The sequence below is a fragment of the Hemiscyllium ocellatum genome, chromosome 2 (assembly GCF_020745735.1).
Source record: "Hemiscyllium ocellatum isolate sHemOce1 chromosome 2, sHemOce1.pat.X.cur, whole genome shotgun sequence".
Taxonomy (NCBI): Eukaryota; Metazoa; Chordata; class Chondrichthyes; order Orectolobiformes; family Hemiscylliidae; genus Hemiscyllium; species Hemiscyllium ocellatum.
The window spans coordinates 46,242,433-46,266,445 of NC_083402.1; the positions used below are offsets into that span (position 1 = coordinate 46,242,433).

The 24,013-nt window shown below is 39.8% G+C and overlaps 1 protein-coding gene across 3 annotated transcripts in view; it reads left to right on the forward strand.

Annotated features, from left to right (window-relative positions):
- The window catches only part of xrcc4 (X-ray repair complementing defective repair in Chinese hamster cells 4), a 381,970-nt gene that overhangs the window by 250,088 nt on the left and 107,869 nt on the right, over window positions 1-24,013 (forward strand). For all 3 annotated transcript variants that reach the window (XR_009645997.1, XM_060844072.1, XM_060844079.1), the window contains one exon: window positions 8,097-8,232. Coding sequence is in view for 2 of the 3 variants with exons in the window: in XM_060844072.1 (XP_060700055.1) it covers window positions 8,097-8,232 (136 nt within the window). In the remaining variant the exon portion in view is untranslated. The remainder of the gene's footprint in view (window positions 1-8,096; window positions 8,233-24,013) is intronic.

The window sequence follows — 24,013 nt, forward strand, 5'->3', positions numbered from 1 at the left end:
TTGAACCCGGGTCCCTGACGCTGTGAGGCTGCAGTGCTAACCACTTAGCCACCGTACCGTGTTGAAAGTTATCAGATCAGCCACGATCAATTTGAGTAGTGGAACAGATTTAATGGACTGAATGATATACTACTGCTCCTATGTCTGAAAGTATAAATACAACATAAAAGGTGGAGTATAAATTTATTGAAGTAACTTTTCAAAATCAGTACAGAAAGTTAGTGCTTTTTAGTGCACTAAAGGGCCCGGGAATGCTGAGACCCGACTATGAAAATAAGATAAAAATTATGACATATGGGATGCAAACTCTCCCCAGACAGACCCATCGAAAAGAGACAGTGTAAGGGGTCCCATAATATTTTGAAAGATGCTGCATAGGCATTGAGCCAAATAAAATGTATCCCATCAGCAAGAAGGACATTTAAACTTCACTCAGGATGCTGGCTCATAATGACCATTACCACATTTTAAATTTCTCCTCATCTGCCGTTTAAGTGATCAGAACAATTAAATATTGATTAAAATATGTAGCCAACATGCCTTATTTAAGTTTGCACATTCTTTGCAAGTAATCCAACGAAATAAAATGTTGGACTTCCGAGTTTGTTTTCTGTACAGAATAGCTTCTGTCTATCTTATTTTGTTGCAGGAAAATGCTTCTTCATTTTAGCAATGAAAAAGAATTTTCTCTTTGTTTAGATTGGTTGCATGTTACTGGTTCTATGCCATGGATTGAAAGAAATTTTGCATTTCTCCACTGCAGTACAGGTCAAATCTGATGTATGCTTAAGGTAACTTACCTTGAGAGGCCTTTTACCCCATTGGAATCAGAAAACAAGATTGTCAAATCCAAACGACCATCTATTTACTCTTGATCATCAGTAAAGTAATAGAAGGGGACATCAACTGTGCTATCAAATGGCTTCTGCTTACCAATAACTTGGTCACTGACTCATCAGGGCCAGGTCAGCTCCTGACTTAATTATAGCCTTGGTTTAAACATGGTCAAAGCAATTAAATTCCAGAGGTGAGGTACAATTGATTGTCTTTCCTATCAAAGCACTATTGGCTGAGTGTGACTTCAAGTAGACCTTTTTGTTCATCCCAATACTTGATTCTGTTCTTGTTTAGAAGTTTGTATCTCAACCTTGAATATCCTTTAATGACACATCCTAAACAGCCCTCTGATGTAAAGAGCATGACAAATTCACCAGCTCTACAAGAAAAGATGTCCTCCTCCATCTCCAGCTTCAGTAGGTACCCCTTACTCTATCACCATCTGTTTCCAGACTTCCCACAAGTGGAAACAACTTCTTCATATCTCATCTGTCAAGCCCTGATAAAAATCTTATATGATTCAATAACATGTCCTCACATTTTTCGAAACTCAATTCAGTACAAGTCGCACATACTCAACCTCTCAATCAACCTTCTAGAACATTCTCTAAACTCCTGCAATGCCAGTGTATCTTTAGATAAGGAAAGGCTCAAACCTTTTACTGGTATTCCAGGCGTGGTCTGACTTGTGTCTTGGCTAGTTTTAACACTTATTCTCTATTTTTAGACTCCATTTTCTCTGTCTATCACCTGCTTAACTTGGATGCTAGCTTTTTGTGACTTACACACAGGGGCTCCCAAATCACTCAGTCCTGTAGCTTTCTGCAATCCTACTCATTCATAGAGTCATAGAGATGTACAGCATGGAAAAAACCCTTCAGTCCAATCCATCCACGCCAACCAGATACCCCAACCCAATGTAGTCCCACCTGCCAGCACCTGGCCCATATCCCTCCAAACCCTTCCTATTCATGTACCCATCCAAATGCCTCTTAAATGTTGCAATTGTACTAGCCTCCACCACATCCTCTGGCAGCTCATTCCATACACATACCACCCTCTGCGTGAAAACGTTGCCCCTTACATCTCTTTTATATCTTTCCCCTCTCACCCTAAACCTATGCCCTCTAGTTCTGGACTCCCCGACCCCAGGGAAAAGACTTTATCTATTTATCCTATCCATGCTCCTCATAATTTTGTAAACCTCTATAAGGTCATCCCTCAGTCTCCAAAGCTGCAGGGAAAACAGCCCCAGCCTGTTCAGTCTCTCCCCATAGCTCAAATCCTCCAACCCTGGCAACATCCTTGTGAATCTTTTCTGAACCCTTTCAAGTTTCACAACAGCTTTCCGATAGGAAGGAGACCAGAATTGCATGCAATATTCCAACAGTGGCCTAACCAATGTCCTGTACAGCCGCAACATGACCTCCCAACTCATGCACTCAATACTCTGACCAATAAAGGAAAGCATACCAAATGCCTTCTTCACTATCCTATCTAGCTGCGACTCCACTTTCAAGGAGCTATGAACCTGCACTCCAAGGTCTCTTTGTTCAGCAACACTGCCTAGGACCTTTCCATTAAGTGTATAAGTGCTGCTAAGATTTGCTTTCCCAAAATGCAGCACCTTGCATTTATCTGAATTAAACTCCATCTGCCACTTCTCAGCCCATTGGTCCATCTGGTCCAGATCCTGTTGTAATCTGAGGTAACCCTCTTCACTGTCCACTACACCTCCAATTCAAATAACATTCAGCTGTACTACTTCCTCTTTATCCCTTTACTCTAAGCTTTTCTTTCAGGCAAATCATGTTGCCTGTTTTCTTGACCTCTTTGAAGTTCCAGTTTTTTTTCAATTCCACTTCTTTGTTTTTATTTCTCCTCACTTCACAATTCATGCTTTCTTGTTTCCAGATTCGTTTTCCTTTCCCTATGTAATTTCCATTTTTTTTCTTTTTTTCTACCAGTTGAGATGTCTTTTTTATTTCCAACTAAATCTTATGTCATTCTAGTGGTGCTCAATTTCGAGTTTCCCTGCTTTTAGTTCTAAATGTTGAATAATAACTTCAAGCATATCTATAAATACAGCCTTAGTCCACGACTTCAAATGAACCGCTCCCACAAAGGTCTTTCCAATGGGGTAAACCATTCTGAAATTCCTATCCACATAACAAGCTTCACAAGTACTCCTGATTTGGAGATGCAGGTGTTGGATTGGGGTGTACAAAGTTAAAAATCCACAACACCAGGTTATAGACCAACAGGTTTAATTGGAAGCACTAGCTTTCGGAGCACTGCTCCTTCATCAGGGGGTTCATTGGGTCCTTCACCTGATGAAGGAGCAGCACTCTGGAAGCTAGTGCTTCCAATTAAACCTGTTGGACTATAACCTGGTGTTGTGTGATTTTTAACTTTGCACAACTACTCCTGTTTTCATGTCCAATAACTCTATGTCTATGTCAAGCATCCCTCTTAAATTATACAAATTTCTGTCCCCCAAAAAACCTCACCTTGTTATGATCACAGCCTATGGAAACTAGACAAATCAGATTCCAGAATAAAATTTGGTTTGATAGATCATCATTTTTATTTTTGGTATTTAATTACCACGGTGGTCAGTAACTGAATATAATCACAGAAGGTTGTCAACATATTTTTAACAAAAGAACATAAATTTATTACACAGTGGAACAATAAAAGCTATATGTATGACAAATTTAAACTCTTATCATTAACAGTTTTGAAATAAAACAACCTTTTTCCCAGTAGTAATCTATGCAGAGATTCAACCTCAGTGAGGTATCCCTCCTAACATGACCTTAAAATGTCTACTGAAATGATGAAGTCTCAAGCATTTCCTTCCCTTGAACTCTCCATCTTTTTCTGAGTAATGCAGATGGGCAAACTCATTCATATTTCCTCACTAAGAAAACCCTAAGAAAAGCTTAGGATTTTTTCTAGTCCTGTCTACTTCTACTCCAAAAGAAACTTCTAAATTATTTCCATCTCTGTTGGTCTTAAATCCAACAAAAACTTACGTGCCATTCTGCTAATAAGAATTTTATTCATTTGAACCAACCCCACTTGTAGCTCCTGGCCACCTGTCCCCGTTTGTAAAAACTCAAGTCAACAGAGCAACAATTATCTTACTAGGTAGTTTGTTGAGTCATTTAGTTTAATTCCCATGATTTCTTGGAAAAGCTGCATTTAATTCACTGTTATAGAGAACTTTCTGATCCTTTCTTTAAAAGAAGCCATTAAATTTTCGTAAGACTGTAAACCTATTTACCTCTAATTTAGAGTACAAATTTCCAAAATAAGTCTAATATGTTATAAACTTGCATCATACCATGTCATATCAAGAATCAGCTTATGACACTGAATACTTCAAAGGCTGTTGCTCTGAAGATTTGTGTTCCCAAAATAATCAGTTGCCTGGTCAAGCTGTTTCATACAGTTACAACTCTGGCATCTATTTGCCATGGTGGAAAATTTCTCCGATATATCCTGTTCACATAAGGCAGCACAAATCCAATCCAATTAATCATCTCATCATCTACACTCACTCATCAGTCAAGTGATGTACCATGTCATTGACAGTACTAGCAAACAGCATTTGCAAACTAATAACCTGTTCACTGCCCTTAGTTTGAGATTCTGCCACGTGCCTTCAACTCCTGAATTCATTATAAGCTTGATCCAAACATTGACAAAAGAGCTGATCTCCAGAGATGAGGTAAGAGTGACTGCCCATGACATCAAGGTAGCATTTGATTAAGTGTGACATCTAGGAGCCCTAATAAAACTGGAGTCAATGAGAAAACAGTGCAGTGGCTGGAGTTATTCGTAGCACAAAGGAAGAGACTTGTAGCTTTTGGAGGTCAATCATTGTAGTCCCAGCACATTTCTACAGGTGTTCCTAAAGGTGGTGTCCTGTGTTCAGCTGCTCCAGCAATGAATTTTCCTCTATCACAACGTCTGAAGTAGGTATGTTTGCTGTTGATTGTACATGTTCAAAGCCATTTACACCTCCTCAGGTACTAAAGCAGTCCATATCTTTAAACATCAAGACCTGGACAACACCCAAGGTTGGGCAGATAAATGGCAAGGAACAGTCATGCCACACAATGTGCTAGGCAGTATCCATCTCCAACAAGTCAGAATCTAATGTCACACTTTGACATTAAATGGCATTACCATCATTGATATCACCTAACAATATCCTGAGAATTATTATTGACCAGAAACTGAACTGGACCAGCCATTTAAAAGGCAAAAGTGAGGACTGCAGATGCTGGAGACTAGAGTCTAGATTAGAGTGGTGCTAGAAAAACACAACCGGTCAGGCAGCATCCGTGGAGCAGGAAAATCGATGTTTCAGTCAAAATCCTTTCATCAGGAATGGAGGCAGGGAGCCTCCAGGGTGGAGAGATAAATGGCGGGTGGAGGAGTGCTGCTGGGGAGAAGGTAGCAAAGAGTACAATGGGTAGATGGAGGTAGGGGTGAAGGTGATAGGTCAGAGGGGAGGGTGGAGCAGATAGATGGGAAGGGAGATTGGCAGGTAGGACAGGTCATGAGGATAGTGCTGAGCTGGAAGTTAGGAACTGGAGTAAGGTCGGGGGAGGGGAAATGAGGAAACTGGTGAAGTCTACATTGATGCCCTGGGGATGAAGTGTTCCGAGGCGGAAGATGAGACGTTCTTCCTCCAGGCGTGGGGTGGTGAGGGAGCGGCAGTGGAAGAGGCCCAGGACCTGCATGTCCTCGGTAGAGTGGGAGGGGTGTTGAAATGTTGGGCCACGGGGCGATGGGTTGATTGGCGCAGGTATCCCGGAGATGTTCCCTAAAACGCTCTGTGAGGAGCCATTTAAAAGATGTGACTACAAGAACATGTCAGAAGCTAGGAATTCTGCAGCAAAAAGTCACCTCCTGTCTCTCTGAAATCTGTTCAAAGGCACAAGTCAGGAGTGTAATCGAGTACAGTCCACTTGACTGAAAGAGTTTAGTTCCAATAACACCAAAGAAACTTGACACCATCCAGGACAAAGTAGCCTATCTGATTGACATCCTGTCCATCACCTATAACATTCATTCCCTTCACCATCAATTCACAGTTGTAGCAGTGTGTATCATCGACAAAGTGTATTGCAATAAAACACCAAGGCTCCCTCAACAGTAGCTCCCAAATTCATGACATCTCCCATCTACCAGGGCAAAGGCAGGAAATCCTTGGAAATACATTTTCATCCTTTCATTATAACTGGGTCAATTTCCAGAACCTCTTTCTTAACAGCATTATGGGTGTACTTAACCCCCACAGACTGCAATATTTCAACAAAGCATCTCAGCATTAGCATCTCTATCACCATTTGGATGGGCAATTAATGCTGGCATTACCAGTAACACCCATGTCCCATGAATAATTTTAAAAACTCACATTCTGAACAGCAGGAGCAGCATTTTCTTCTATTCATTCATTGAACGTGGTACCACTGGCAATTTATTGCCTCTGCTTAATTACTCTTGAAAGGAACTGCACAGTGGCTCACTGGTTAGCACTGCTGCCTTGCAGCTCCAGGAACCTAGGTCGATTCCACCTTGAGTGACTGTCTGTGTGGAATTTGCACATTCTCCCTGTGTCTGTGTGGGTTTCCTCCGCGTGCTCTGGTTTCCTCTCAGAGTCTAAAGTTGTGCAGGTTAAGTGTATTGGCCAAGCTAAATTGCCTATAATGACTAGAGATGTGCAGGCTAGGTGGATTAGCCATGGGAAATACAGGGATTGTGGGGATGAGGTGGGGGGAGATGGGTCTGAGTGGGACGCTGTTTGGAGGGCTGGTGTAGGCACAGTGGGCTGAATGGCCTGCCTCTGTTCTGTTGCAATTCTGTGCTATGGCATAGGTGGCATTTTAGGTCATTTTAGAGGGCAGTTAAGAGTCAACCACATGCTGTGGGTCTGAAGTCACATGCAGGTCACACCAGATAAGGATGGCAGATTTCCTTCCCGACAGGGCATTAGTGAACCAGATGGGATTTTATAGCAATAAACCAAGCCTTCATAGTCACCATTAGACTAACCTTTGTTTCCAGGCTTTTACTGAATTCAACTGCCTTGGTGGGATTCAAACTCCTTTCAACAGAACATTACACCAGGCTTTTAATTACTAGTCCACGATATTGCCATTACTTAACCAAAATACATGTGATAGTGCTGAGAGATCTCGCAACTAATGAATCAGATCAAAGCTCTGCAATCCTCCCAAATCCAGTTGTAAGTGACATTGTTCTATTACTTCACTTTGTGTTAGCTTATCATGAGTTATTTCAAGTCATTGTTAAACAGTATCGCAGCAGTAATTTTTTGTTTCTTTTAGAGTAATGTTACTTTCATGGCCTTTTTTAAGAAAAGTTAAAGTGGGAAACTTGTATGAAAGTTAACTTTACTTTTGACTTAAGGTATGTTAAAAGCACCTAGGCTTTCCATAAAATGGGAAACTACATATTCTTAAATCAACACAAAATTGTGCATCTCAGAGGTCATTTCACTTTGACTGCTCTCTGATTGACTCCTGGTCAAAAATAAATAAATCTTCACGCATGCACATCAAATTCAATAACTGTTATTTTCTTCTGTCTATCAATGAAGGAATATCAGTTTCCGCAGAGGATAATTCTGGAACTTTCGGTGTGGCAAATATTTTGACATATTATTTTGCAGTTTTCGTGACATGTAGTTAATCTTAAACTTTTCCCCTATTTTGGTAACGTATGGAACTGCCACAGAACACAGTGCAAGCTTTCAAAACAGATTAAAATATAATGAATGAGCAATCACAAAAGCTTAGTCCAGGTTCTGAATGAAGGTTTAAATTGGAGACCAAGGTAGAATTGCATACTTTGTGAGTATATTCTTATGTTTTACATCAGTTATTGGCTATTCATCAGTTTATGGCAAGCTTTGATTGAATAATGGGAATATTAAAAAATGACATATTTTAAATTAAATTTGAGCTCTTTCCTGGTTGATAATATCAAAAAATATGCCACTGGGCCTGCTCCTTACTGTGTTTCAGCCTGACAATATATGCTTTTAATTCATAACTCCCTTGCTTCTCTGTCCACCGATGCTGCCAGACCTGCTAAATATTTCCATCATTTCTTGTTTTTATTATGATCCATATGTTTTTTTGGTGTTCTAGATTTGAAATTGGTAGTTCAGACCAGGATAAAAATACATTTATTACAATTGTCTCCTATTTTCTCAGTTCCTCCACAAAGTGATCCCATATGCAGCTCTCTGAGCGATGTGGTTGATGTAGCACCAACTCGAAAGCGAAGGCATCGATTTCCGCAGCAGAAGAATAAAGTGGAAGAAATCCCACAAGGTTCTCAAGAAAAGAGGTAAGAGTTTTCTAAGAGATGAAGTAATTTTTATATGTGAACTGAATGAGACGAAGTCATAAACTTTAAATTCTTTATTACCTTCATTAAAAGAAGTGTACGATGGTGTCATGCAAATATATTATCTATTTCTATATTAGCATCTCATGGTGTCAATCGTGGATGAAATATTATGCAGGCTTTTTGGTTTGTAAACTAGCTACATGGATGAGTTAGAAGTACAGGTGAGTTAATTGGTTATGTGGATTAATGTTGTCCAGCAGTAACTTATTCAAATTCTTATTATTAACTTATTCAAATTAAAAGTTACACGACACCAGGTTATAGTTCAACAAGTTTATTTGAAATCACAAGCTTTTGGAGTGCTTCTGCTCCATCAGGTGAACTTCACCCGATGAAGGAGCAGCACTCTTAAAGCTTGTGATTTCAAATAAACATGTTGGACTATAACCTGGTGTTATGTGACTTCTGACTTCGTCCATTCCAGTCAACACAGTGCCTTCACATCATGGTTATTCAAATTAGTATATGGCTTAAATTAATTATCAGTTTTCTGTAAAGTAATTATGTTCCTTCAGAGTTCCTCCGATATCCACTGGTTTCAAGTTCTGTTCTGGATCTATTTAGAGTTGGGTATGGACCTAACAAAGAGATTTTTGACATTGTTGTACCTGGATTCTGTAATGCTTCTGCAGTTTTTTTAGTTAAGACAACTCATATTCCACTTATGCATAAAATTTCAAAATTAAACATTATTCATGTGAAATGTAATCCTGTTGTAGAAAAAGAAAGGCAAAATATATCAAGAACAGCAAAACTGTTGTGTGTTTTAATTTCTCATCATACTTAGGTTGGTCATCCCTCAAGAGTATAATTAGAATTCAGCATGCAGATGAGGGACTGTGTTCTTTGTTAAATTGTTTATTCCTGGAGTGTGGCTATCAGCTGCTGGGTCAGATTTATTGCCCATCCCCAATTGCTCATTGAACTGAGTAGCTTGCTAAGGCCATCAATTTGACCATATGTGGCCATAACGGGCAGTTACATGTCAACCCCATTGTTGTAGGTCTAGAGTCACATGTAGGTCAGACCAGGTAAGAATAATAAATTTTCTGCCCTAATGGCCAACTGTGTTTTCACAGCAATTGACAGTAGTTGCATTGTTAACATTAGACTAATTTTAACTTCCAGATTTTTAAAATTGAATTAAAATTTTACCATCTGCTATTGCGGGATAACAGCCTTGTCCTCCAAGCATTAGCCTGAGTGTCTTGATGACTACTCCTGTGATCTTACATTGACACCTCTCTTCTTATATGTGACTAAACCCACTCGCCATTTCATTAAAGGAAGAATACTTCTGCTTTTGGTTACATTATTAAAGACTGACAATATTGTTTAATTTTTTTAAAAATAAAAATGTTGGTGGTAAATTGCCTCATTCTAAATGTTTGTACTACAACAAACATTGACTTCAATAGACCCTCAGTTTGGATAGGGAAGGTGTTACAATGACATTGGTATAGCAAGGATGACTGCAGCAATATCATCATCCATTTTCAAAGAAGCAGATCATAAATAAGAAATATCCTGAACTCAAATAACTCCAAGTCGAATTATTCAGTGATCTCTCAAATTTTACTTCGAGAGGAATTAGTAGTAGTTCAGTTTAATTTTGAGTAAAGTGACCTGCACTTCATTTTAGTGCAGGAATCAACAATCTCTGACAATCTATCAAATAGCCTTCAATGTTTTTTGGGATTCTCCCAAACTTCTGAAATATCTTATATATATTCGAGTAATAGTCAATTTTTTTTAACTTATTTTAAGGTTAAATTTATGGGGTTGACTATTACATGGATACTATTTTTGAGGGGCTGAAATTCATGCCCGTCAAAATTCATACTGTATCATTAGCAGAACCCCAATTGATCTCTGACCGAATAAAGAAAATAAAACCAAATTATGGTAATTCTGAAAACCCAGAGCAGAGCACAACTGCCAGCGGACTGGAAAACTGGGAACGGAGCGTAACAACCGGTAGACGGGTAAGCTGGAGCGGGAGGTAACAGCCGACGCATTGACTCATAAACGTTGATCTGTTATCTTAAGAGCTAGGATTGACTTTTACACGAGATAGCTGGAAAATTCCAAATTATTTGGCCAAAAATAGGGGGTTGACTTTTACATGAGATCAGCTATTACTCAAATATACACGGGCACTTTTGGGAAAATTAATTGAAATTCAAGGGAAATGACAAAACTTGTTTGTGTTCAAGTTAATCTCCGGGGTTCCATTATAGTGTAGTAGCAGGGTGGAACAAATATAGAATAGTGTGTTTCTTCACATTTTGCCAGGACCACTCAGCTCCAAACCAGTTAGCACATAAATTAGTTCACTACCTGGACATCATTCAGGCTTGGATTGATAAGTGGAAAATTGTATTTGTACCACAGAGTGCTAAGTAATGACCATCTCCACAAAAGAAAATCTAACCATCACCTCTTCATATTCATTTCCATTCCTGAATTTCACACCATCAACACCCTGGTGGTTACCAATGATCATAAATTTAACCTGAACCAATTTTATAAATGCTGTGATTACAAGAGCAAGTCAGAGTTAGGAATTCTGTGTTGATTATCTACTTCCGTACTCACCAAAGCCTGTTAATCATGTACAATGCACAAGTCAGGAGTGTGATGGATATTTCCTATTGGCCTAGATAAGTGTAAAATCAACCAAACTCTGAGAAATTTGCCACCATTCATGATAAAGCTGCTTCCTTGATCAGCGCAGTTTACTAGTTAAGCGTTCATTCCCTCCACTACAGGCACAAAATGGCAGCAGGGCATGCCATCAATAAGATGTACTGTAGCAATTCAGCAAGACAACTTTCAAACTCAAAATGTATACTCTCTACGTGAACAAGGATCACATTCTCATAGGAACATCAGTACCTGCATGTTTACCTCTAAGCCACTTTCTGTTCTTGCTTCAAACTACATTAGCATTCCTCTACTGTTGCTGTGTAAAAGAAAACAGAAATATCCCTTCTATATCAGCTCCAAGGGGATTTCTAAAACACAAGATCTGCAGTGATTCAAGAAACTGAGCACCACCTTCTCACGAATAATTATAGAGAGGCACTAAACCTGGCCTTACAAGTTCATAACCCTTTAACATATGCAAGAAAAAGTCAGCAAGAATTGATTTCTCAACTACTCTCCTTGCCTAGTTCTCCCTTTCATCTGTTAAAAATTTACCACCCACCCATTGATGCTATCTTTGTAATGTGCTGCTACTTTCACAGTATCAACAAATCACCTTCAAGGACATTAGTCTCATCTTCAAATGCCCTCATATCACATTCTGCCATATATCCCTGTTCTTGAGCATCATATATTTTTGCCACACTTCTGTTCACTGGCTGTTTTTCAATCACTATATCTTAAACTTCAGAATTTTCTCCAAAAAATTCAGTGCTACTTCACTGTCTGCCTTCATGATCCCATGAAAAAGCTTGATGTTAGTTATCCTTTGGTCTTTCTATTTATCTATGTACAGAGTGCTGGATGAATACAAGATTTCGTTTTTCATGCAATTGAAACAATGATTAGTTTAGTTTACTCCAACCACATTTTAACTAATAAATCATTGGGCATCACTTCTAACTGTAAGTTCGTGATATTTAAACTCATTGTTGTGAATAACAACTTGCATGATTTTAATTCATAACAATTAATCATTTTAAGTCAGCAACTTCAAAGAATTGGTTATCCAATACGCTGAGTCTCCAGGAATGCTTCAGGTAAATTTGAAATAATCGATGGGAAAGTGGTGCATTCTCAGAATTGCTGCCTTGCTGAGGAAAAAACAAAACAAGAACTAAAGTGGAATATATACAAATAGGAAATGAAGGTGCAAAGATTACAACAGTATTTGGCATAAATTGTTTGACCGGCAATTTCCACATTAACAAAACATTGCAGAATACAAAGCTTTGGTGTATAACGTTATGTTGCAATTTGGACTATAGATCCACAATTGGTTTGCACACAAGTATCTTGTTATGAATCAGCAAACATTTGCACAGTGATTGTACTGAGAGGAACATTTTGTACTGGAGTTAACTTTACTTGGAACAGACTTTATAGAAGCAGTGCCAATGTAAATTGCACTTCATTTCAGGTTTGTTCTGCTTTCCTTAATTTTGTTCAACATTTAATCAATCTTGGCATTGCAGACCCTTTCTTAAGTTTTTAAATGAACAGATCTTTGAATCTCTGACTTTGGATGATAATTATAGCTGTCAGTAAGAATTAATAAGTTACTTTCAAGAACATAGGCTGACTTGCTGCTGCCTTTGCTCTGCTCAACAAGACCTGCAGTACAGTGCCAACTCTTGTGCATTATCAGGTCTTACCTCCAAATAAATTGATCTTTTCAGTGTCATCAAATGTTATCACAAATATAAATATTGCATGTCCACCATTTCGAACTCAATTGAGCCAAAAATGTGTCCCGTCCAGGTAGCTAAATGCTTCTCAATAATTTTCTGGGCAATAATAATGGAGTGTCTCAATCACATACATTTTATTTTAGCCAACTCTGAGCAAAATGAGCCAGATCTTGCTGAAGCTGGGTATCCTTTGACGTATGCAATTACTGACATTTTCCTGTTGTCTTCAGATTGAAATTATTTTGCACTGTAATTGGATTTTTAAATTGGTAACTAGCTTTGGCATCCTCATGTCTGAAACATTGGGGAATGAAAAGACCCATAATTTGCATATTTAACGAATGAGATTTAAGTAGTGCAAAAGGAACTTAGGAGCAATGGAGAAGGAGGCTGCAATGGATGCTTCTCTGCCCCGAAATCCAATGTTACAACATGCAGAGGAGGGAGATCTTCTAGTATTACCACAGGTGCTAAGCCATCTTTCTGAAAATGTTTGCACTGTACTTTACCTTATGGGTAGCACAATGATCGCCAGGCATGTTACCTGCGTTGGATCTTCTACAGCCATTATTTGCAAAACAATTTAAATGACTCTGACCCAGAAAATTGACAATATCTCAGAACAGAAATCTGTCTGTCAAGTTGACCTCTTCTTCAGTACTTCTGTTGGTACACTAACTAAGTGCAAAATCTCAAAAAAAAACTCTCTTGAATGAAAGGAGACAATTACAAAAGGACAAATGGATCATATCCCTGCAGGTGCCTGCTTACTTATAACTCAAAAGGCAGTTGATTAAAGCTTCACTCAAGTACTTGGGCACATAATGCTCCACTCAGTACTGCACGACTATCAGAGATCCCATCTTTCAGATGAAATGATGAGCTGAATTCCTATCTGCTTTTATAAGTAAATTGAAAAGATTTCACAGCACAATTTGAAGAAAATCAGAGGCGTTCTGGTCAATATTTATCCGAAAACCACAATTCCAGTTTAATTTATTTATCTTGCTGATGTTTTGAGACCAAGCATAAATTGACTGTGACATTCCTTATACAGTGTGTGAACAAATTACAAGAATAATTCATTAGTTCTGAAGCACTTTAGAATGTCTTGAAATAGTGAAGTGTACTATGTAAACACAATTTGTTTTCAGTTTGTGCTTTGATGTAATGCAGCGTGATACAAAATTACAACAAAGCAATTGAATTTGATTTATCAAATTTAAAGGAATTGGGCTCCAAAAATAGCATGTCAAAAACCTCATGTCACACAAAATGTTGAAAATATTTCAGAATGATGGGATCTGAATGCCTAAATCTAGCATTTCTACATAGAATCAAATTCAGTGCCACACACCTTTCATGTCAGCCTTTGGCTAATTTACTGAATATCTACTGAAGGTGCTAACAGTTGAGTGATTAGCATCTCAATGTTGTTTTCGGAGAGGATCCTTCTATTGAACAAATTTCTTGCCACTTGATTTGGAAGATCCATGACTGCAGCAGAACTTAGTATTCCATCTGAGAGAAAAACCTTGGATTAGACACAACTGTGCTGGAAATGTGTTGCTGGAAAAGCGCAGCAGGTCAGGCAGCATCCAAGGAACAGGAGAATCGACATTTCGGGCATGAGCCCTTCCTGAAGAAGGACTCATGCCCGAAACGTCGATTGTCCTGCTCCTTGGATGCTGCCTGACCTGCTGCGCTTTTCCAGCAACACATTTCCAGCTCTGATCTCCAGCATCTGCAGTCCTCACTTTCTCCTTAGACACAACTGTGCCAAACTTGAGCAAGCATGATTACATGGAAATGAGGGGTCCAGTTGGCTGGAGTAGATAGCAGAAAACAAAGTTGATGAACAATGGTGGATGCTTGAAAAAATACTTCATAACTCATAGCAAAGATTTATCCTTGTGGGGAAAAAGGGTCCTCAGGAAGAGGATAAACCAACCGTTATTAACTAGGGAAGGACAGTATCGGAAAGAAAAGGATTATATAATTTGGCAAAGATTGGTGATAAATCAAAAGATTAGGCAAGATTGGTGAACAAAAGATGATTAAAAACTAATAATAAGAGAGAAAATAAAATGAGGTAAACTAACAAATAACATAAAACCAGACAATAAGAGCTTAATTAAAAATGTAAAAAGGAAGAGCGATGCAACCATGAACATAAACTAGGGAAGTAACAATAGTGAGCCAGGAAATGGCAGAGGATTTGAACAAATACTTGGTATTTATCTTCACTGTAGAGAATCTCATAGCATTATAAAAATATTAAATAAACAAGGAACTAACTGGTGAGCAAATAAACACATTTTATTAAACTAACGTACTAGGGAAACTAATTGATCTGAAGTCCAATACATTCCCTCGACCTAATGAATTGCATTGTATGATTTTAAAGGAATTAGCTGCAGAAATGATGCACCAGTAGTAATTTTCCAAAAATCCTTAGATTCTGGAAAAGTCCCAGAGGATTATAAAACTGCCATGTAACATTTATTCAAAGAAGGAAGTAGAAAAGACAACACTATAAGCTATTTTAAGCTTAATATCGGTCATTGGAAAAATGTTGGAATCCATCATAACAGCACAGCGTTTGGAAATGCATTATATAAATCACATGACACCAGATCCGACAGGTTTATTTGAAACCGCAAGCTTTTGGAGCTCCCGGTTTCTTCCTCAAGCTATTTCAAACAAACCTTTTGGACTATCTCCCCGTGTCATGTGATTTTTGACTTTGTCCAACCCAGTCTAACACCAGCATCTCCACATCATATAAATCAAGCACAGCTAATATAGCTTCACAAGGGGGGAAGTCAGAGCTAATAAATTTATTTCAGTTCTTTGAGGAGATAATAAGCAGGATAGACAAAGGGAAACCAGTAGATTCAATAAGATATTACACAATAGGATAAGAGACCATGGTGTTGGGGATAGAATAATGGCATGATTGGAGGATTGATTAACTAATAAAAGACAGAGACTTGAGATAAAGGGAGCATTTTAATGCTCACAACCTTTATTGAGTGGATGGCCACAGCGTCAGTGCTGGGCCCCCAATTATTTACTATAACACTTACTGACATGGATAGGAAGATGAATGTACTGTCACCAAGTTTGCAAAAATAAGGCACGTGAGAATAACACAAGGAGTCTATGGACTGATATAGACAGATTAAGTGAGTGCACAAAAACTTGGCAAATGGAATATAATGTGAGAAAATAAGAGGATATGCCCTTTGGCCGAAGAATAGATTATCTGTGTTTTTTAGTGAGGAAAGACTGCAGAAAGCTACAGCACAGGGATTTGGGGCTATCAATGCAACAATCACTAAAAGCTAGCCTCCAAGTTCATTGGGTAATAGGGAAGAGAAATGGAATGTTGACATTTTATTTTAAAGGGTATGGGATGTATAAATAGTGAGGTTTTGCTAAACTTACACATGGCACAGGTCAGATCAGGGAGATATATTTGCACTGGAGGCAGGCCCCTCCAGGGAATATTCACAGGGTTGATCTTTGATATGGATGGAGTTTCCTATGAGGACAGGCTGTGCAAGGTGGGCCGATACTAATTGAAATTTAGGAAAATGAGAGGAGACTTTATTGAAACATACAAGATTGTTATTTGAATTGACAGTTTAGATGAGGAAAGATTGTTTCCCCTTGTGGGAGAGTCTAGAATCAGAGAGTATAATCGCAGAATAAGGAGTCACCAGTTTATTACAGAATTGAGGTTTTATTTTCTCTGAAGATAATGAATATGTGGATTTTCTTTTACCACAGAGGGCTATTGAGCCTGGATCGAAATATATTCAGGGCTGAAAGGTAGGTTTCTAACCATTAATGGAACCAAGGGCTATGAGGATAAGGCAGGAAACTGGAGTTGAAGATTATCAGATCAGGAGAAAGTGAGGACTGCAGATGCTGGAGATCAGAGTCGAGAGTGTGGTGCTGGAAAAGCGCAGCAGATCAGGCAGCATCTGAGGAGCAGGAGAATCAATGTTTTGGGCATCAGCCTTTCATCGGCCTCATTCGTGATGAAGGGCTTATGCCCAAAAAGTTGATTCCTTTTCCTCAGATGCTGCCTGAACTGTTGTGCTTTTCCAGCACCACACTGTCAACGACGATTATCAGATCAGCCATGATCTCATTGAATGACAGAATCGACTCGCTGGACTGACTGGCCTTGTTCTACTCCTATGACCTATGGTTTTGTGAAGGTACTGTCCTCATGATCATTCTGAGGTGCCTGCAGTTGGTTGACCAAGTCTTTGAAGCATTCATGAACACTGGGATTATTGCTGACCAGTAAACCATGAACTTCTTAGATTAATGTCCTGGTCTGCAAATATTTTTCCTCAATCTGCTAAAAATCTACGCTGACACATTTGAGGTTTTGGTGGTTTTCATCATAATTGAAAGGAGGCATACAGAATCAGAATAATGATCCACAGTGATCTTAATCATTGAGGAGGATGAGGTGTTTTGCTTCAGGAAATTGTTTGGAAGAGCTGGACACCAGCTCATCTAGAGTGGACTTATTAATCGTATGCCTGAATGACACTCTGAACCAACTGTTCTACTTGAAATTTAGATAGAGCAGGGATCCTGCAGGAAGACGGTGGAAATACTTTGAATGTCGTCCAAGCAACCTGAAGAAGTGAAACTTAACTGCCAACTCCTGGGAAATCCTAGTTTGTGATTGATCAAAATAGAGAAGACTCATTTAGCAACCACCAAACATATTGATAAACTTCACTGGGCATTGCAGAGGCAAAGTTGGAATGAGTGGGTGGGAGGGAATGCTCCAATCTCCAAACAACCCCTCTGCCCAAATCATCAAGCACCACTAGCTCTAATGCCTCACCACCTTACCAGCCATCTCAGAAACAACTGATCCAGAGTGGAAACAAATTGCCCTTGGTTTTGAGGAAATGATGAAGGAGATTAAGCTCATGGCTCAAGAGGCAATGGGACTTGCAAAGTTCCTTTGTGCTGTGTTTGTAATACAATGTGGCGCACCCACAGACACCTTTTATTATCATCTGAAAGCATAGTTTCAAGGTTCCACCACAAGAGAACAAACAGCATTTCCATAGACTTCTTTTAGGAAGTTTGCCTCCGATGAATTTGAGCAGAAAATTAGGACACAGACAGATATTAATGTGTCCATTAAAGACTTCTATATTTTCAGAGAAAATCAACTTTCCACTTCAGCTCTGTACAGGTCATTCATTTATGTCAGGCCGATTGCAAGGAGTTTGCTTTCTATTTTTCACAGGATAAGCTCATTGATTACATCAGTTGGTAACATAACAGAAGTTTGTTGCCCCAGTTGATACACTGTTGAGATCACTGTCTCAAATGTCATCCAGCAGAAACATAACAGACTGTTTGATGATAAAAATGTGTTTGAGGTTTCCTGTGGTTTTACTGAATTTAACTTCCACACAAATTGGAATATGTCTTTCTAGCCAAGAGGAAATAATGTCCACTCTCAGTCTTACCAACATCTACATAGTCTATTCTATCATCTTTGGGACAGTTTCAACCAGTATTTGCAGAACTGTATGACTTGGCTTACTAGTTAAAACATTTAACACAGAACTCCCAGGAAATTATGCATAGCATCCCATGTCCATGTTCAATTTATACTAGTGCAATGTTCCTAATTAAGTGCAGAGAAAACCTACAAAATTAAAATCAAAAGCAGCTTCCTTTTCATCGATGGTACAAGAATGATCAGAGGATTAGAGTAGATTCCCTACAGTCTGGATGCAGGTCCTTCGACCCAATAAGCCCACACTGACGCTCCGAAGAGTAACTCACCCAGGCCCATTCCCCCGCCCTATATATACCCCTGACTAATGCGCCTAACACTATGGGCAATTTAGCATGGCCAATTCACCTGACCTGCACATCTTTGGACTGTGGGAGGAAACCGGACACCTGTAGGAAACACAAGCAGACATGGGGAGAATGTGCAAACTCCACACAGACAGTTGCCAGAGGTGAGAATCGAACCCAGGTCCCTGGCGCTGTGAGGCAGCAGTGCTAACCACTGTGCCACCTGAGGATTGACCTGGACCAGCACCAATCTCTAACCATAGATGTAATTATAGTGTCCAATGCAGTAGCATTCTCGATATCTAAATACAAATTTCCAAGCTCAATTCTACCTTTGAGGTTTCAATGACTAGATGAAAATCTCACTAGTAAATGGCAAGAACCCTATTTGCATGCAGTAATATCTCAGTAGCAAATTTTACCGTTTTTATACTCAGGTTCTTATTCTCCTGGGTACTGGTGAGAAACTAGATACGCCAGTCCCCAACTTGAAAGTCAGACCAATGACTTGATGACTGCAGCCCAGTGTTTTCTCAGGCCTCCATGTTGGCTAGCATTCCCTAACCATGAGCAAATAACCTATGCTCGCAGAAGTTGATATCAGCAAATCACCAGCCTCACCACATCATCATAATACGTCACACACTAACCTACAGTACAGTTTAGCACTTCACCATATATTACAATGCTGCTGCCAGGCTGTTTTCTACCATTTTCATACCTCCGTATAGGATTTCAGGGCTCATAGCTCACTTTTTTAGAGTTTGGGTCCTCACAGCATTTCTACATGGCCTTGCCTTATGGCATGTTGCTGCTTCGTTCAGAAGTTACAGGTTCAAGTAGTTCAGTCTTGCCTTGTCCTTTGGTGCAGGCAGGAAGTCAGGCAGTGGTCATGCTTGCCAACACTGAATTGTCAAGTGGGCAGACATGTTACTTTAGAGCACTGTGCTGTATCAATATTACACCTTTAGCATGTGCTAGCAGCTTATACAACAAGCATATTGCATGTGCTTTGACCAAATGTCCTTGTTTGAAAATTGAAGTGGTGTAGTCTTTTGTCCTGTCAAGGTTGACACTGCAGTCAATCAAGGGCATTGCACAATCTTAGTTCAGGGGATTGACAATTGTTGCAGTCAGAGTCTGCATTGGTTCTAAAGCTATCCAAAAGTCCAGAAATTACTGGTAAGTCAGTCAGGGAGCTGCATCAAAATATTGGGCAGTAGTGAGTTAGGCTGTCCTCTCAAATCTGTTACTGCTGACCTTCCAGAATTGGTGGAAGATTCAGGAAGCAGCCTTGTCTCTATCCTCTGAGGGATCTGACTGTTCTTCCTTAGAGATGATGAGGAGCTGATAACTGATGGGGGGGGGCTGGTCTCTGGTGGGAGGAGGCTGTGTAGATGCCACTGGTACCTACATAAGACAAAATTGGAAGTGAGTTGCACTATAGAGGTGAATGCTTGAACATGTTGGTGGTAATGGGAGTGCAGCAGAGCACAGTGACTTTTACTTAGTTCGCAGAACATAATGATCACAGCATCTCCACAGGAGCAATCACCATTGTTTCCTGCGAGCATAAGAATTTTCTCCTCACTTGAAGTGAGTAGATGAATAGCAGTCACCCAGCCACCTGCTGTGACTTTTTCAGCCTGACATAGGGCCATTTGCTCCAGCAGTAGAACAGCAGGAGGGACTAATTGAGATGAAAGTGATGGGCAGAACTATTAGTGTTGGTGCAGGTGCAGGAAAGTTGGAGAGATACCCTGAACGACTGAGTAGGAAGAGATTTTGTTGGGAAATAAGGTTGTTGAAAGCCATTTGATGGAAAATGCTGCATTTATTAGTGAGAGTCATTGACTATGAGCCTTGATTAAAGCTGGATGCAATAGTAGAGGTAGAGTGAGTGTGTGATAGCAGAGAAGACGGTAGCACTTACCCTTGCAGAGCACAGAAGATCATTAAACCTCTTATGGCATTGCACTGAGTTCCTGTAGACCATGGGCACTATGTTGACCTGGTTAATATCTTCAGAGCAGGCTGGCAGCATTTGGTGCTGTGTTGTCCTCTGCTGACCCTCCAATTAACACAAAAGCTGTCCAATCCACCATCCTGTCTAACAGAACCTCCATACCCCTTTCAGTGAGGCCAGATGCCAACTTGTCTCTCTCAGTCATGGCAATTTGATTTGCAACCAATGTATTAAGGGCAGTTTCTGGTTTGCAGCATTTGAAATGGTACACAGCAGAGATTTAAATAGGATACCCAAAGCATGAATCTCAGAAGGGACCTTACACTGGCAACCACTTCCACCTCTGCTAAGTGCAAGATTGCATGATAGTGATGCTCTGGAGGCAGAATGTGCATTAGTTACGTTAGCAGTACTGAGTTACATGAAAAAGATTCACCAGGGCTTACGGAAGGAAACCCTCCGTGAAACTTCCTCAAATGGACCAAAATTAGCCAAACTGTGGGAAAATTTATATCATGGAGCTACATAGTAGCTGGTCACCAAGGTGCTTTCCTCGACCTGCTTAGCCTTTGTTTCTACTCACTTCACTCCAATTGCTTCCGCTGCTACCTTTTTCTGTCCACGTCGCTGAATCCTGAGAACAGTGCCTCCTCTCCTGTCTATCCATGTTCTAACCATATGCTTTCCTGCACTCTGTTGATAACTGAAGTTTAAATCTCATGAATGCAAATAATTGTTGCAACTGCCAATTTGCATTTCTATAACACTGCTCGTGTCACAGAATGTCTGCCAGCAAGTTTATGATCTCAGCAGGTGGTAATAGTGGACAAGTCAGATTCCAGACTGAAACCTGGCTTGATAGGCCATTTATTCTCAAAATTTGGTTACCACAATAATCTGTCGCTACAAATTGAAAAGAGGCCATTGATGTGCTTTTAACAGGCAAGCATCCATGCCCATTACATACACAAAAAAAATCTAAAAAACAGATCAATGTATAGGTTTGGAACAATCCTGAGATAAACATTTTAAAAATCAACCCTTTTTGCCACCAGTATCCTTTCTGGACACTCAATCCCAGTGAAGTATCACTGCTATCTACACTTCAATTGGTGAGATTGCAAAATGCTTCCTTTGCTGACATGTGCCCATCGCCCACATGTGATTCTGTTCACTACCATCTCTCCTTGAGATATCAGCTAACTCAGTAACACTTCTTACTGAATTTCAAGGAAAGAAAACATCTAAAGATTGTTGAAACAGCGTAAGACTTCTTCCAACACTGGTGGCCTGAAGATTGACAAAACTACTCTGCCTTTTGTTAGTATGGATCTTTTCTTCTGAACTGCAACCTTTGTGGGACTTCTTGCCATTCCTTCTGTAGATCATAAACCGCTATTATCTCATTAAGTACCTTCACAGAACTAAAATCAAAAGCCCATTTAGCTCTACTTTAGAATCCAAGTTCTCAAATAACTTATTCTAAACCTTCAGCTCGCATCCAATTTCAAACAAAGTGATATAAGTGGAAATAGTGGTTTTGGGAGAGAACTGTCAACAGCAGGCACATGATCATCCTGATTGTGGTGGAACTAGTAGAAATCGAGTATCAGGTGACCTGCTGGTCTGGCCAGAATCCTGCCTGGAGACGACTGCTCAGATAAAGTGGTGCAAGGCCATGAAAGAATTTGAAACTCAAGACCTGAAAATCAGATTAGTTAAGAGTGCTTCATTATATTATGGTTGGGAAGTGAGGGCATGCCATCACAGTAGACTGAGTCTGTAATCCTTACAAAGGATAAAAATAATAGATGCTCAGGACTTTGTTTCAGTGAGGTCTCAGTTTATCAGAATTCAGATAGAAACCATTAAAAACTGAAATGTAATAGAGTGAGTGCAGCATAATAAAAATTAACTTTTGAGAATCGGAAGGCATTGGTTAAGAATTTGGCGATGATAGAAGAGAGATAAGGGTACAGTGTGAAGGTGTAAAATGTGTTCTTCATGAATAATGGAATTGTGATAAATTCAAGTTCAGAACTGAGTAAAAACGCTCAGATTTTGCATCGATGGATTTTCAACTGGCAATTGTGTCTTGCTTGAGTTCCGTCACCTTCAATAAATAGATGTCACCAAGTGCGGGTGTAGGAATAAAGTAGGTCAAAAGAGGAATCAAATTGTGGAGACCATGGTGTTGTTGCAATGTCACTGGACTAGAATTCCAGAGGCCTAGGCTATTGTCCTGGAAAACCATGCCAGTTTGTGGAATTTGAATTGAATTATCAGAAATCTGGAATTAATGGTGACCATGAAAGAATCATCAATTGTTATTTAAAATATCTATCTTATTAACAAATGCCCTTCGGGGAGGAAACCTACTCCCCTTTACCTGGTCTGACCTGCATGTGACTCCAGGCTTGCAGTGTTACTGTTAACTCTCAATTGTCTTCTAAAATATCCAGTAGGTCACTGAATTCATGAGAGACAAGGTATGGGTACAAATGGAGACCTAGCCATCAATAGTTTGAATTTATGAAAAGGCCCTTGAAGCCTGTTCTCATTTTCATGAGCCACGGTAGGTCTGTAACTTCAGTTTCTGTTCTCCTTATCTCAAAATATAAATATCCATCTCCCTTTCAAACCTTTTTATTGATTTCTGCATCCAGAGCATTCTCAAAATCATTTTTTTAAAAATCTCAATTCTTTCAATAAGTCTAGTTTAAATTCTAAAATTATTCCAACTTGGCCTGGGTTTTCATAGCAGAGAGAGAGTCATTCTCCACTTGCACTCACAGTTCACTTTACTATTTTAAATACCTCAGTTGGATGATTTTTAGATTAGATTAGATTCCCTACATTGTGGAAACAGGCCCTTCGGCCCAACCAGTCCACACCAACCCTCCGAAGAATAACCCGCCCAGACCCACTTCCCCCTGATTAATGCACCTAACACTATGGGCAATTTTGCATAGTCAATTCACCTGACCTGCACATCTTTGGACTGTGGGAGGGAACCCACGCAGACACGGGGACAACGTGCAAACTCCACACAGACAGTCACCTGAGGCGAGAATCGGACCTGGGACCCTGGTGCTGTGAGGCAGCAGTGCTAACCACTGAGCCACCGTGCTGCCCCAAAATCTACACAGACAGTCGCCCCGAAACTGGAATTGAACCCAGGTCCCTGGCGCTGTGAAGTAGCAGTGCTAACCACTGAGCCACTGTGCTGCCCCTTCATCATCAGTCTGCTGGATTTATATCATGTTTGCTCAATCTCATCATGTCTCTGTTTATCTGAGGAATCATCCTCATGAAATGTTGCTCGATTTTCTTCCTATAATGGATGTTGTGTGAGTGCTTCAGGACCCTGGAACCTTGCATATCACTCAGTATAAATGCCATAGAGTGGGCTGAGTTTGTACACACAAGAAGGAATGCCAAAGTGAGACTCGCGGTTAACAACCAAACATGTGGACATGAACACATGAAGATA